The sequence below is a fragment of the Pundamilia nyererei genome, unplaced genomic scaffold, assembly GCF_000239375.1.
Source record: "Pundamilia nyererei isolate P.nyererei 1_Seehausen unplaced genomic scaffold, PunNye1.0 scaffold00099, whole genome shotgun sequence".
Taxonomy (NCBI): domain Eukaryota; kingdom Metazoa; phylum Chordata; class Actinopteri; order Cichliformes; family Cichlidae; genus Pundamilia; species Pundamilia nyererei.
The window spans coordinates 111,322-125,142 of record NW_005187500.1 but is presented as its reverse complement, the minus strand read 5'-3'; the positions used below and the strand labels follow the sequence as shown (position 1 = coordinate 125,142).

General features: G+C 44.2%; 1 protein-coding gene across 9 annotated transcripts in view; it reads left to right on the top strand.

Annotated features, from left to right (window-relative positions):
• The window catches only part of LOC102212831 (disks large homolog 2-like), a 177,107-nt gene that overhangs the window by 114,200 nt on the left and 49,086 nt on the right, over positions 1-13,821 (top strand). For all 9 annotated transcript variants that reach the window (XM_013912744.1, XM_013912743.1, XM_013912741.1 and 6 more), the window contains 3 exons: positions 59-195; positions 7,438-7,582; positions 7,816-7,957. In XM_013912744.1, coding sequence (XP_013768198.1) covers positions 59-195; positions 7,438-7,582; positions 7,816-7,957 — 424 coding nt within the window. The remainder of the gene's footprint in view (positions 1-58; positions 196-7,437; positions 7,583-7,815; positions 7,958-13,821) is intronic.

The window sequence follows — 13,821 nt, the reverse complement described above, 5'->3', positions numbered from 1 at the left end:
ACACACACACACACACACACACACACACACACACACACACACACACACACACACACAGGCCTTGGTTTCAGTATTGCAGGTGGAGTGGGAAACCAGCATATCCCTGGTGACAACAGCATATATGTAACTAAAATTATTCATGGTGGGGCGGCACAAAGGGATGGCCGGCTGCAAGTTGGAGACAGATTATTAATGGTGAGAAACAGCATGAACATCACGTGTAAGGCCCACATTGCACACACGTGTATGACAGTTCTGGATGTATACGAGCTTTAATGAAGCTCACTGAAAAGCCCGTATGAGAGGTGTGGCTTCTTAACCCCTGTTAATTCCCTGTGGATCTAAAAATGTCTTAGTGACAATATCAGCTGCAGAGCATTGTGTGGTGTTATTTGTAATCTATTTACCAGTGGTAAGGCAACACTTGACAACCCAAACTGCTGTTTGTATGTGTTTGTGTTTTTCTGCCCCAAGACACTCGGACCCTATCAAACTGTAATTCTAGCCCACTTTTTATGGACTGTTTAACTCTGCTGATTATTCAACCTGTGTTTAAAATGTTCTTTATTTGGCACAGTTCTTCAGTATAGCATCTCCTCCACCAGATTTCCAATGTGATTTAACACTTTTAATACCATTTAATAAAGATCGTTTTTGCTTAAATAGTAATATGTTGTTTTTAGTTTGATGCTCTCTTTAAACACAGAAAGATGATATAGAAAATACTTAAGCATGACTGTACAGTAAAAATCACAGTGGTATAAACTTCATCAAGTAATAGAGGCTAGATGTCAGAGAATGTACAGTTACCTTATAACCTTCTCTGTGTGAGAGTATTGCTCCACTCCGTTACATAATCGATATATAAGGGGAATGACCCCCTTGGTCATGCCGTGTGAATACTTCTTTAAGACACTCTAGTTAGCCTGGCCACGTATAAAACAGCTGAGCAAACATGAAACCGTTGATGGTTTGATCGGAACGCGTCTCCGAGCGGCCTGAATCTGGAGAGAGCTGAAGTCTTTCACTCAGAGAACCACGGTTACAAAGTAACCACACAGTCTCAATCATATCGAGACTATCTTTACACACTGCTATACACTGCCAGTCGCCACCAAAAAAGGTCACACACTCTAATATTTCATTGGACTGCGTTTAGCTTTGATTATGGCACGCATTCGCTTTGGCATTGAATCAATAAGGTCTTGCAATGTCTCAAAATTTATTTCCATCCAGTGTTGCATTAATTTTTCACCAAGATCTAGCATTGATGATGGTAGAGTCTGACCATTGCGCAAAGCCTTCTCCAGCGCTTCCCAAAGATTCTCAAGGAGGTTGAGCTCTGGACTCTGTGGTGGCCAATCCGTGTGTGAAAATGATGTCTCATGTTCCCAGAACCACTCTTTCACAGGTTGAGCTGTTGAATCCTTGTTTTTCTTCTATTTGATTTCACCAAGTGCTCAATCATGATCGCCGATCACGATCATTTGGGATTTTTTTCCGGCCATCTTTCTGCCAGACGCAAGACTGCTGTCAGTGAGTCATTTTACCATTTACCATTTACCATGCTAGGCCGACCTACCACCCACCACTTTCATACTGTAGATCTTGTTCTGACGTATGGCATAGAAACTGAACATTTAGCAGTATTTTCTTGAAACCCATCTTTTGTCTAATCATCTCTTATTAACATTTGAATTTATAATAATGGATTAAGCATGTAAGTTTAATACAAGGACATAATTAATCCACTGTTATCATGTGTCAACACAGTGCAGAGCAGCTACCTGAACTAAAAGTCAAAGGAATATTTGACTCCCTGGTATAATTCTCAAATGCACACCTTAAAGCACATAAATGTAGGCTGTAGAGGAAATGATGATCTTAATTTATAAGATCATCGTTTAGCTTGTAAAAATAGTTTGCTGCTCCGTAAAAAAGCCTGTAAAGCTAAACCATCTTACTATTCATTAATCAACAACCCCAGGTTTCTCTTCAGTACTGTAGCCAGGGTGACAAAACGTCAGAGTGGTGCGCTTACAGTCATACCACCCCGAGCACGCCCGCTCTCGTATGAACTCAGAAGCTGAGCAGGGTTGGGCTTGGTTAGTACTTGGATGGGAGACTGCCTAGGATTACCAGATGCTGTAAGTTTGTGGGGTGGCTGTAGAGCAGGTCATCTGCTGATTGGAAGGTTAGTGGTTGGAACTGGTTCCTCAGGTCTGCATACCAAGTATCCTGTATGCTTGTGTGAATGTGTCATGTTGTAAAAAGTGCTTTGAGTGCTCCGGAAGAGTAGAAAAGCGCTATATAAGAATCAGTCCATTTACCATAAATTTTTAACCATTAGAGAAAAAAATTGTCATAACCATTTCACTGACACGACATTGTGCACAGCTACTTTCGATACCATGTTCCATACTGTAATATCTATTAATTGGCTACACAGGCCTAAGAGCAGTAGTTAAACTGTTACTTAAATGCCATCATTTGATCCAGCTTTCTTAACTAATTATAAACAATCTCAATCTTCCTTTTTCTCTTGAAAGTTGTGAAACAGCCTACTTATCATCTGCAGAGGAATGGTTTGTTTAAAGCGTTTTAGTCAGGTTTCAGAGCCCATCACAGCATTTGTGAACATTACAAATGAGAACTGGGACAGGTGTAGAAACTAAAGGACACCAGCTACTCCAACCCTAAGAACAAGTAGGGGTGCAGAAGAGTGCTGGGTCTGAAACACCCTGGAAGGAGGAACTGGGACCGGTTGAATCCTAGCCACCCTCACCCAAGGAACTGCTACGGGTGCAGGGAATGGTTGGACCTTAGCCACACTGAGAGCGGGAGCAGCAGCAGGGACCAGCTATTTCAGTTCAAAAACATCACCCTCAACGTCATTTAAGTCAGCCTTAGACAAAAAATTCCCACTCATAACTTTCCCCACTAATTAACAAGGAAAACTGAGTTTTTATCCCAGCTGATCTAGAAAAACATGCTGAGACGAGGCAGTGCTAGCTACTCACAGCTACTCATCTTTCTGTTTCAAGAGAGCATCATACTAAAAACAACATATTGGGCACAGTAAAGGCTCCTAAAATGTATCTGGATGCTCCAATATGTAACAATCATGCCTTCAGACCTGGGCTGGAGGACATCACGTTTGTGACATGGCAGGGAAGAGGGATTTGTTCTCTCAAAGATATTTATATTGATGGACATTTTCCATCTTTTCAGCAATTGAGGGTGAAATTTTATCTTCCTAATTCACATTTTTTCAGATTTTTACAGTTGAGACATTTCATCAAAGCATCTATTCCACAATACAATTTGATTCCTCGAAACTCAGTGTTTGACAGCTTCGTGTCAGTTGAGCCCTACACTACAGGTGCTGTGTCTCGCTTTTTCAGGGCCTTACTGGATATATACAGTCCTTCATCTGATACTTTTAGGGAGCAGTGGCAGGAAGAACTGGGGGTGGATGTTTCTGATGATCTTTGGCAAGAGTGCATTAAATGGTAATGGCCTGCATTTGTATAGCGCTTTTCTAGTCCATAGGACCCCAAAGCGCTTTACACTACATCCACCCATTCACACACACATTCACACACTGGCGATGGCAGCTACATTGTAGCCACAGCTGCCCTGGGGCGCACTGACAGAGGCGAGGCTGCCGGACACAGGCGCCACCGGGCCCTCTGACCACCACCAGTAGGCAAACATGGGGTTAGTATCTTGCCCAAGGATATTTGGCATTCTTCCATTAAGAATATATATTGTAGTTCTATAAATGCTAGACATAGTCTGATCCAATTTAAGGTTGTGTATAGGTTGCATTTTTCTCCCACTAAAGTGGAAAAAATATATAAGAGCGTTTCAGCCAGTCTTAAGTGTTCAAGTGATCGAGGAACTTTATCTCACCGTTTCTTTCAATGCCAAAAACTAACTTTTTTGGAATCATTTGTTTGATTTTCTGACCAAAGCCTTTGGCAGGGAGTTCCCATGTTCCCCTTTGCAGCATTATTTGGGGTGTCTGAACCGGGATGGGCAAGGGACAAGGCAGAGACGCAGGTTGTGTCAATGACCACACTTGTGGCTAGAAAGCTGGAAGTCTGATAAACTTCCTACCTTTGAAATGTGGTTGAGAGAATTTGGAAATGTACTCCACCTGGAGAAAATCAGGTTTACCTTGTCTAACCGAGAGAGAGTGTTTTATAAGATTTGGCAACCAGTCATTAGCCTGATGGATAAACTTAAGTGAAATGTGCTCTGTCTTAACATTTATGTGTGCTGTATTACCACCTCGTTGACTTGCCGTCCACCTTCTATTGTGTTCTTTGGAAGGTGATTGTTGTATACTGCTCAATTATAAAATCCATAAAAATATATTGAAAAAATCCCCCAACATATTAATATTTAAACATAAAAAGATTTTTATTTTCATTTCTATTAAATGCAAAGTGTTACATTACATTGAAAATCTGGTGGAGGAGACGTTTTGGTTAAGAACTGTGCAAAATGTCTTCACACTCACTTATCCAGGTAAGAACATCTCCAAAAGTTGATTCTGTTCATCAGGACGTTTTCAGTGGGAGAAACGTTTCGTCATCATCAGGTGACGTCTTCAGTCTCAGCTGACTGCAGGTTTCAATCTTATAAACAGGACATTTGCATAATGACTGAAACCAGCCCACTGAAGGAACAATGGGCTGGGAGGTCAGTTCCTTAATCTTAATTATGCAAATTCTCATGAACATTGATCATCAGTGGTTACTGATCAAAGCCCATGAGTACCATTCACAGAGAGTTGGTGAATGGCTGCAATCACAGCAGTGTAAGATGGTGACAGATGTACCCTTAGGCTCCTCCTCCATTCAGAGATGGTCTTTCCCTTTTCACGTAAATGGCCTCCTTGACTCCGCCCTCAAACCAGCGTTCCTCCCTGTCCAGGATGTTACATCCTCATCATTGAAACAGTGTCCACTGGCCTGTAGGTGTAAACAGGCTGCAGAGTCCTGGCCTGACGAGGTGGCTCTTCTGTGTTGTGCCGTCCTCTTAGCCAGAGGTTGTTTGGTTTCCCCGATGTATAAATCCTGGCACTCCTCCTGCACTTAACAGCGTACACTATGTTACTCTGTTTATGTCGGGGACCCGATCCTTGGGGTGGACCAGTTTTTGGCGCAGCGTGTTTTGGGGTTTAAAAGCCACAGAGACCCGGTGTTTAGAAAAAATGCGTCTCAGCTGCTCCGATACTCCTGACACGTACGGGATCACTACAGGTGGGCAGCGGTTGTCCTTCTCTCCTGGATCTGCTGGAGCTTTCTTTAGGAGCCTTCCCAGCTTTGACAAAAGTCCAGCTGGGATAACCACATTTACTCAGGGCCTTCTTGATGTTCTTCTGCCTCCCTGGCTGCTGTGTCAGTGGGGATGGTGTTCGCTCTGTGTGGTAGCGTCCTGATGACGCCCAGTTTGTGCTCCAGTGGATGATGAGAGTCAAACCTTAGATACTGATCCGTGTGTGTAGGTTTACGGTACATGTCAGCTTTTAGATGTCCCCCATTACTGATGGAAATCTCACAGTCTAAGAAGGCTAACCTGCCACTGTTCATATCCTCCCTGGTGAATCTGATGTGTCGGTCCACCGAGTTAATGTGATCCGTGAAATGTGAAACGTCCTGAGATTTGATTTTCACCCAGGTGTCATCCACATATCTGAACTAATGACTTGGTGGTGTTCCAGGGTAGGATAGCAAAGCCCTCTTTTCCACTTCTTCCATGTACAAATTGGCCACAATGGGTGAAACTGGGGAGCCCATGGCACACCCATGTTTCTGCCTGTGAAACTGACCCTTGTATGTGAAGTAGGTGGAATTAAGACACAGCTCCAAAAGTAGACACACTTGGTCGATGTGAGCGGTCCTGTTTTACTCAGAATTCTCTTGTTAATGTGTTGCTTCCATAACTTTGCCAGTCTTCTAGCTTGCTTACTTGCCACAAGTGCACTGTGCCACCTACCAATAGAAAGGAAAAGATAATGTGCATATTTCCACGAGAGAAATCCCACGCCTGGACCGTCATTGACTGCTGCCATGATTCTAGCCTACGTCACAGCGTCATGTGCACTTTTTACATCCAACACAAAAACTGCAGTCGTGGTGCTTTCGATTGTACTCAGAACTCGGAAATTCTGCCTCCCGAATAGGAAGATGTAGGTAACACCAGACTGCAGATGAGCTGCATACAGGGCTGGACTGGGACAGAAAATTGGCCCGGGCGTTTTGACCATTATAGCAAAAATCATAAAGCCTTTGAATGAAAACAAACACTGTTGTGACAGTGATGTTCACTGTTCTGATGGTATATATGCATCAATCTATCAATCGTTTGTTGTAAGATTCAGATAATTATTTTTTAAAAGCGAGACATTTTAAATGAGAATAAGAAAGTATTTCTTTGTGCCCCCCTCTCCCTGTTAATGCCCTACCTGGCCCCCTGGCAACACTTTGCTAGACCCGCCCCTGCACAGTTACCAGCTGTCCAGATGAGCAGCATCAGCTTTTGGAGAACTGTGCCAAATAAACACAGTTTGAATAACCAACACTAAGGCTCATCTGCTAATTGGAAGGTTGGTGGTTCGATCCCTGCCTGCTCCAGTCTGTGTGCCGTGGAGAAGATACTGCCCTCAAGTTGCTTTCCATTGCATTTGTATGAATTTCTGTGAATGCTAGATATGCTTGTGTGATTGTGAATGGCAGCTTGTGTGAAGAGCTTCAAATACTCACATAGAGTAGAAAAGTGCTACATAAGAACCAGTGTATTTACTCTATTATTACACACTGATACTGCAATATGTTTTTGTTGCTTTAGGTTTAAAATAGTCACCGGTCGTTAGAACAGGCGTTTCCCCGCAGCACGCCAAATAATAAATACTTGTCAAGATAATAGCAGCCATTACAGATTAAATCTTTAAATAATTTCATATACTAAAAAGGACAAAACTTTGCACAAACATTTCCTGGCTTAAAATACAGAGTTCAACATCCAAAATGGAAACATGTCGATTTAAGCAGAAGCTTGACTGGTTAGTGAAAATATACAACCAAGTTAATTTTAGTTAGAAGTCAGCCTTACGCAGTATGCAGTGGGAGTCATAATGGGAGTCATTATTTCATCATTTCATTAACCAGGCAGCCGTCATACTGTAGTGAGACGTGTCTGCCACTCTCTGTGAAAGCAACCTGCTTAACAACAAGCCGTCTCTCTAGGAGGGCATCTGTCTTGCTTAATCACCCCCTAATTAAATTACCTCTCTGCGGGTGTGTTCTCATCCGAAGACCATCTGTCATAATCCACTCTCACGGACGCAGGGAGCTTGTTGGACTCTTTAGAAACGAGCAATAAGAAGAAAAGGTCGCCTCTGAACCCGTATATCTGTCTGCACAGGTGAACCACTACAGTCTGGAGGACGTTTCTCATGAAGAGGCTGTGGGCATTTTGAAGAACACGTCTGATGTGGTCACTTTAAAGGTGGGGAAACCCACCAGTGTGTATCTATCAGATCCCTATGGGCCTCCTGATAACATGCAGTGTAAGTCTTATGGAATAGATTGTTATGCAGTTGCTATGAACTAGATTAGTCTGTAGTTATGTATCAATAGAATATGGAGAACCAGACTGCAGCAAGCTTTACTCAGTCGAATATGTTGCTGTTTAGTTCATAAGATTCGTGATGTACACAGTACAACTGTCTTCCAGATGTTAGTTTCTCATCTTCTCTGTTTAGTCATCTGTTACTCTGTTGTTTGCTGTGTTGTGCTGCAGCTTTTTCTCCTGCCATGAAAAATCACGTCTCTTCCCCCGTCAACACCGGCTCTCTGCATTACAAGTCCGACCTGCCCGTGGCTTCCCCTGAGAGTTATTCACCCCTCTCTCCGCACTTTCCGAGGGAAGAGGATGTAAACAGGTTGGGTGGTTTTTTCTTTTGTCTTTAATTACCTCCTCATTACAATATGAGATTCTTTAATGATTGGCTTCAGCTTACTAAAGTTACAGGTACAAACTCTTTCCACCTCGCTCCTGCTGTCTCTTGTCCCGATCTGTCTTTGTGTGCAATTTTGAAAAGCCATCAAAACTCTGTTTTAAACTGTTCTCTGGGGGAGTACACTGTCTAAAAATTAAAGGAACATTTTGGAAACATATCCGATTTCAATGGGGAAAAAAAGTCATGGACTATAACTGTGCAGACATGGTGTTAGGAATGAAAGGATGTCACATTGTTTGATGAAATTAAAATGATTAGCCTACAGAGGGCTGAGTTCAAAGACGCACCAAAATTCGGAGTGATAAAAATGATGCAGAGTGCTACTCCACTTTGCCAAAGTTTTACTGGACCAGCTCAAAATGTTACTCATTAGTTCAGACTCTTTCACATCTGAACATGTGTTCATGGTGAACCTTGGTGCCTCCCTAATGAAGTCTGGTTCTGTTAGTCCACGGCATTCACACCTGTGGCCTGCTGGAAGTCATTTTGTTGGGATGTGGCAGATACGCTTCCTGCTGATGGCTCTGTAACTGTCTCCTGACAGAGCTGAGGACACAGTCAGTGTCAGTGTCTCTGTCTGTCAAACCACTCCTGTGTTGAGTTTTTGCACCTGTTGTTAATGTCACGAACACCAAAGCAACAGAAACTGATTAACTCTGCTACTTAACCACCCAGACCAATATCCCAGTAGTTTAACTAACTTGATGCTACATTCTGATTAAGAAGTGTTCCTTTAATGTGTTTATTGTTCGCGGTATAATCAAACCGCGTTACTATGGTGCTGACATAGTAAAGAGTCCGAGCAGTAAAACAGATTTCTAAAGGCTCAAATGTGATGTGCTTAGCAAAGAACTATAAAACAATGCATCTACTAAGTGCTCTGCTTTGCTCACAGAGACTGATGCTTTGTCGTATGATATTCTCATGATCACTTGAGCTTTTAGGCTTGTAAATCATCCATAAAGATAAATTATGTTTGTTGGAGACGTTTCTTTATAAAGCTGGTGCTTTATAAATGCTAGGAGAAAATGCATATGGTGTTCATATATTTAGCCTTATACAGGTCTTTAAATGGAAAATGTGCTGTTTCCAACTCTGCTCGAGCACTCAAAGAACTTAATACAACATTCATCCATCTGACTGCACTCTAAACCTGACTGTTAGAGTCTTTTCTAACATTGACACGCATTCACAATGAATACATCAGACTTGGGGTTAATTAACTTGCTCAAAGACACTTAGGATTAGATTGGATAAATGCATTTATTTGTCGGTTGCAGTTGCCTGCAACTGATATGACAAACCTTTCCGACCGTACATATAAAACACAAATTCACAATGGGGAGACAGGTCAGGCTAGGTAGCAAAACGAAAAACAACTAAATGTGTAAAACAAAAGGTCAGATCAGGAGAAAAAAAGAATTTCTGCTCATACTGATCCTTAAAGGCAGTCAGCATGAGGAGAAGACAAAAACTCCATCACATAAGAAGCACAAGTATCATCACATCATAACACCATAAAAACACAAGACAAGCAACATGGGGGAGTATGCCAATGTGCACAGCTGCATCTGGGACTCTGCAATCTTGTGATTGCGCTTCCAGCTGGACCGCTGTCCACATCAGATGGGAGGCAAGCATGTGAGGAGGCGTTGGATTCGGGGAAGGCGGGGATGATGGTGAGGGCGTGTCAGTATGTGTGTCCTGAGTTTAGCCTGAGAAAGTGTCCTTTCGCCCCGAATTGTTGTTGTTCTCGTCGCGTCAGCCTTCAAGAGCATCCAGCTGGCGCCGTCAGGGTGGGGAGGTAGCTGATGGATATGTTGTTTTAGAGCGAACAGACTGCATCAATTTTACAGTTGTTCTTATCGTCTGTCAATGGTCTCCGGGGCTCCTCCAAGATCTTTCCCATATTATATTCAGTAGGAACAGTCTGAGTACTCACAGCTCTTCCCACATTTCGATCAAGGTGGCAGTCACCATTTTCTTCCATTTCCGATACACCATGCAGGGCCAAGCCAGCTCCAATCAGCAAGAGCCCCATTAGCCGAATAGGTAGATGTCTTCAATGTCCTCAATAGACAGTCCCGCTAGGCACACGACGCGCCACTTCTGCCACCCGTCCATCGTGTATCTAGCAGGGAACGTCCCTCCAGGGCACTCAGGCTCCTGATCTTAGGCTTCTCGTTGAGAAGAGGGTGTCAATTGCATTAAGGGACCAGTTGATCAAATCCATAGTTCTTCTTTAGGTTTTAGAGAACCAGAGCGAGAATGAGAAGGTCTCTCAGGGTTAGAGTCAGACAAGACCAGACAAGGACATAGAAGCAGCAGCAGGGAAGATAAGGAGAAGGAGAGGATGAAAGATGCGTCCACCTCCTCCGAGAGCCAAAGACCAAAAAAAAAAAAAGGCATGCCGTCTGGAGGCTGGAGCAGCCGTGGATTAACCTACCAACCTTCCAATTAGGAGATGCCCTGCTCCACCTCCATATTAGCAGGGCTGTTTGTAATGCATCAAATTTTGCTTTTCAGTGTCATAAAGGTGTTGGATTTGACTTGAAATAGTCTTTTAGCACGGCAGTTGGAAAGTTGGTTCACCTTACGCTAACTGTAGCACATTTTCTAATCCCCTATCTTCTACCACTTATAGTGGTCTACAGTCCAGAGCAATCCATTAGTCTTCCAGTAGTCTTTTGAAGTGAAATTTGCCTCCGATCAGTCCTAGCAAACCACTTTCTTCTGATTCTTTATAGCTCTGATATGTGCATCAGTGTAATCGGTATAGCAGGAAATCGTGCACTGACAAAAGTTCCCCTTTGCATGAAATGCAAAGTGCAATTAAATGCTTTTTTTTTTTACACATTACTTTTTTCAAATTAAATAATCGCAATTAAAATTCATTTCCCACCTCTAGTTGAAATATGATTATGCAGTATTGAGATCCCTTAAGGTTTCCATTTAGATGGCTAAACTCCTCACCCTATCTCTAAGAGACAGATCACCCACCTATCGAAGAAAGCCCATTTCCACCGCTTGTGTCTGTGATCTTATTTTTTCTGTCACTACCCAGCGCTTCTGACCATCTGTGACAGTAGGGACGTAGTTTGACTGTAAATTGTCAGCTTCACATTTATGCTCAGCTCTCTCTTCACCATGACCTGATGGGCGATTCGTCCCCCTCATGCCAAGACTCTGCTTCAGTTTCACTGGTATTGAGGAGTTCCTGGAAATATCTTTCCATCGTCCGATTACGGCTTCATTTGAGGTCAGCAGTGCCCCACTCCCAGTATACACCTTGTGAATAGAGCACCGCTTACAAATTCTGAATCCCATCTGACAGTTTGATAGAATCACTTCAAGGAAGACCGAAAGTCTTTCTCCATGACTTCATCAAACTCTTCCAACACACAAGTTTTTTCTTCAGCTACCAATCAGAATACATTCTGGTGTGGTGGTACCCTTCAGCTACATCTGTAGTTCCACAGGCTAGACAAGACTGAACATGACTCTTTCTTTAGCTTATTGGCTAAAGAAAGAGTCACAGAATCAGAATCAGTGTCACCCATCTGGTTCGGAGAAATTCATGCACTAACCACCTTGCAGCCACAGCTCCTTCTAGAAGCCTCAGCAATGGAGGTGCTGAATATGGTTCATTGTGACCTGATTTCCCCAGCATCCCTTGGATATAGGGATGGAAGTCAAGTAGTTCCCAGTAGTTTAATTCCTCTGGAATTGTTACTTTGATTTTCTATCGATTCCACTTGCACTCACGCTACAACCAGCTTATTTCAATTCTTGTGCAAGAGGTAGAATATAGTGGCGCGGTCTGCAGCATGGATACACCCATTACTTTTATTTTTTAAAAAGGACATGAGCACAATGCAGGGCAAACTGTGTCCAGAACAGAAACAACTGCATCATGCTGCTAATGCTTTCTCAGGTAGAATCACCGTGGCACTTTAACCTCCGAAGACCCGAACTCTTTCATGGCATTTTTAATTTTTCTTTGCTATTTGGGCTGATTGGGACCTGATGAATGTAAAAACAAAGAATTACCAGATTTTATTTAATTTTTTTACCTGATTTTTGTTTCTGAGAAAAATGAGAGCCACATATGAGGACATTCGTTTTAAATTTTGATAGAACAGTGGCAGTATAATGTCCTCGTAAGTGGATATCAGGCCCCTGAGGGCATCAGTCACCGGCAGGGAGTGTGGTGAGGGGAGACAGGCCGTTGGAGGGCCTGGGAGTTCCCAGAGAGGTGGAGTCTAAGACCCGACCTGACATATAGACACAGACAAACAGGCACACACAGACACAAACATGCATTCCCACCCTCATGCACACATATACAAACACTCAGCATTCACCCAACGTAAGGATTGACATAAATGGTCATGTACACACAATCACACTCCCCAAACATACTCTATACCCCGGGTCCAGGTACCCTTGCCCCCAGAGGGGGAAACAGAACCCAGACCCAAGAGATGTTACCCTTCCCCCCGGGGTGGAGGCAAGCAGACCGTCCCAGGCTCCGCAGCAGCAGGGAGGCCAATCGGACAGCCAACATCTCCTCCCAGCCCCCCCGCCCCGATGGCTAGCAGAGAACGGGGGGGTGTGAAGACCCCATACCTCCCTCCTCCCGCTCATGTGTAGTGTTGCTGCGTGTTGTTCTAAAGTGCATTTAAAACAAGGGAGAGCATGGTGCTGCTGCCAGAGAGCAGCAGGTGTTGGCACGGGCCCCTCCTGAGAACCCTCAATGTCTACATGGATTTAAAATTGAGAGGTGGGCACCGGCGCCAGAGGTAGGTTTGAGTACACAGACCGTCCACCGGACGCCGTTAACGTGCCCACCCTCAAGGCCCTATATGTATGTGTGTGTTATGAGAGTGTGAGTAATGTGGATGTCTAAGTTGTGAGATAAAATTGACGCACAGGTGGCCAGAAGGGGACGGGGGGGGGGATGTCTCCCCTGCAACCTTGTGACACACCCGCACCCCAAGGCTCTACCTGTGTGGGTGAATGTGGTGGAGCGGGAAGAGGGAGGTAGCCGGGGATGGGGAGGAAAAGGAGGGAGGGGAGGATGCCCCTCCCTAGGGCCGGCTCCCCCGCTGACCCCAGTAGGCACCCCCGTCCTCTGGTACCCACCAAGGCAAGGGAGCCCAGGTCCATCCAGACCGGGGCCTACGGTAGCACTGCCAAGCCCCACAGGACCCGGGGCAGCCCACCCCACCCCACCGCAGAGGAAACTGTACCCACCCCAACATTCAATCGTCTCCCAGACTGCACAAGACAACAGACACCCAGGTTAAGTTTATTCTCCACCTCTCCTATGTCTCTCCCCCACCTGCAGAGTGGACTCCTGCAAGGATGGAACAACCTCCCCGCCAGTTGAAGAGCCCCCCAGTTAGGCCGATGTACAAGAGGCCCCCTGCGCCAGGGCTGAGCCCCCGTGTACCCACCCGCCCACCCAGGTTTCTATATTGGTTAGAATTAAGATTATTTTTATTTTTCCAGTTCATGAGGACTGTTTTCTTGGCGATGCATAGGGCAGTAAAAACCACGTGGACTGTATTCGTTTCTGTAGTGACCTCATCCAGTTTTCCCAGCAAGCACACTAAAGGGGAGGAATTTCCAACAACTGCTCACACTGTCATTTTACATTTCAGACACTTTGATAAGTCTTCACATATCTCGCGCCAAAACTTTTGCACTGGTGGACAGAACCAAAGAGCGTGGATATAATTGTCTGGTGTATTGCCTTGACAGTGTGAGCAGTTGTTGGAAGA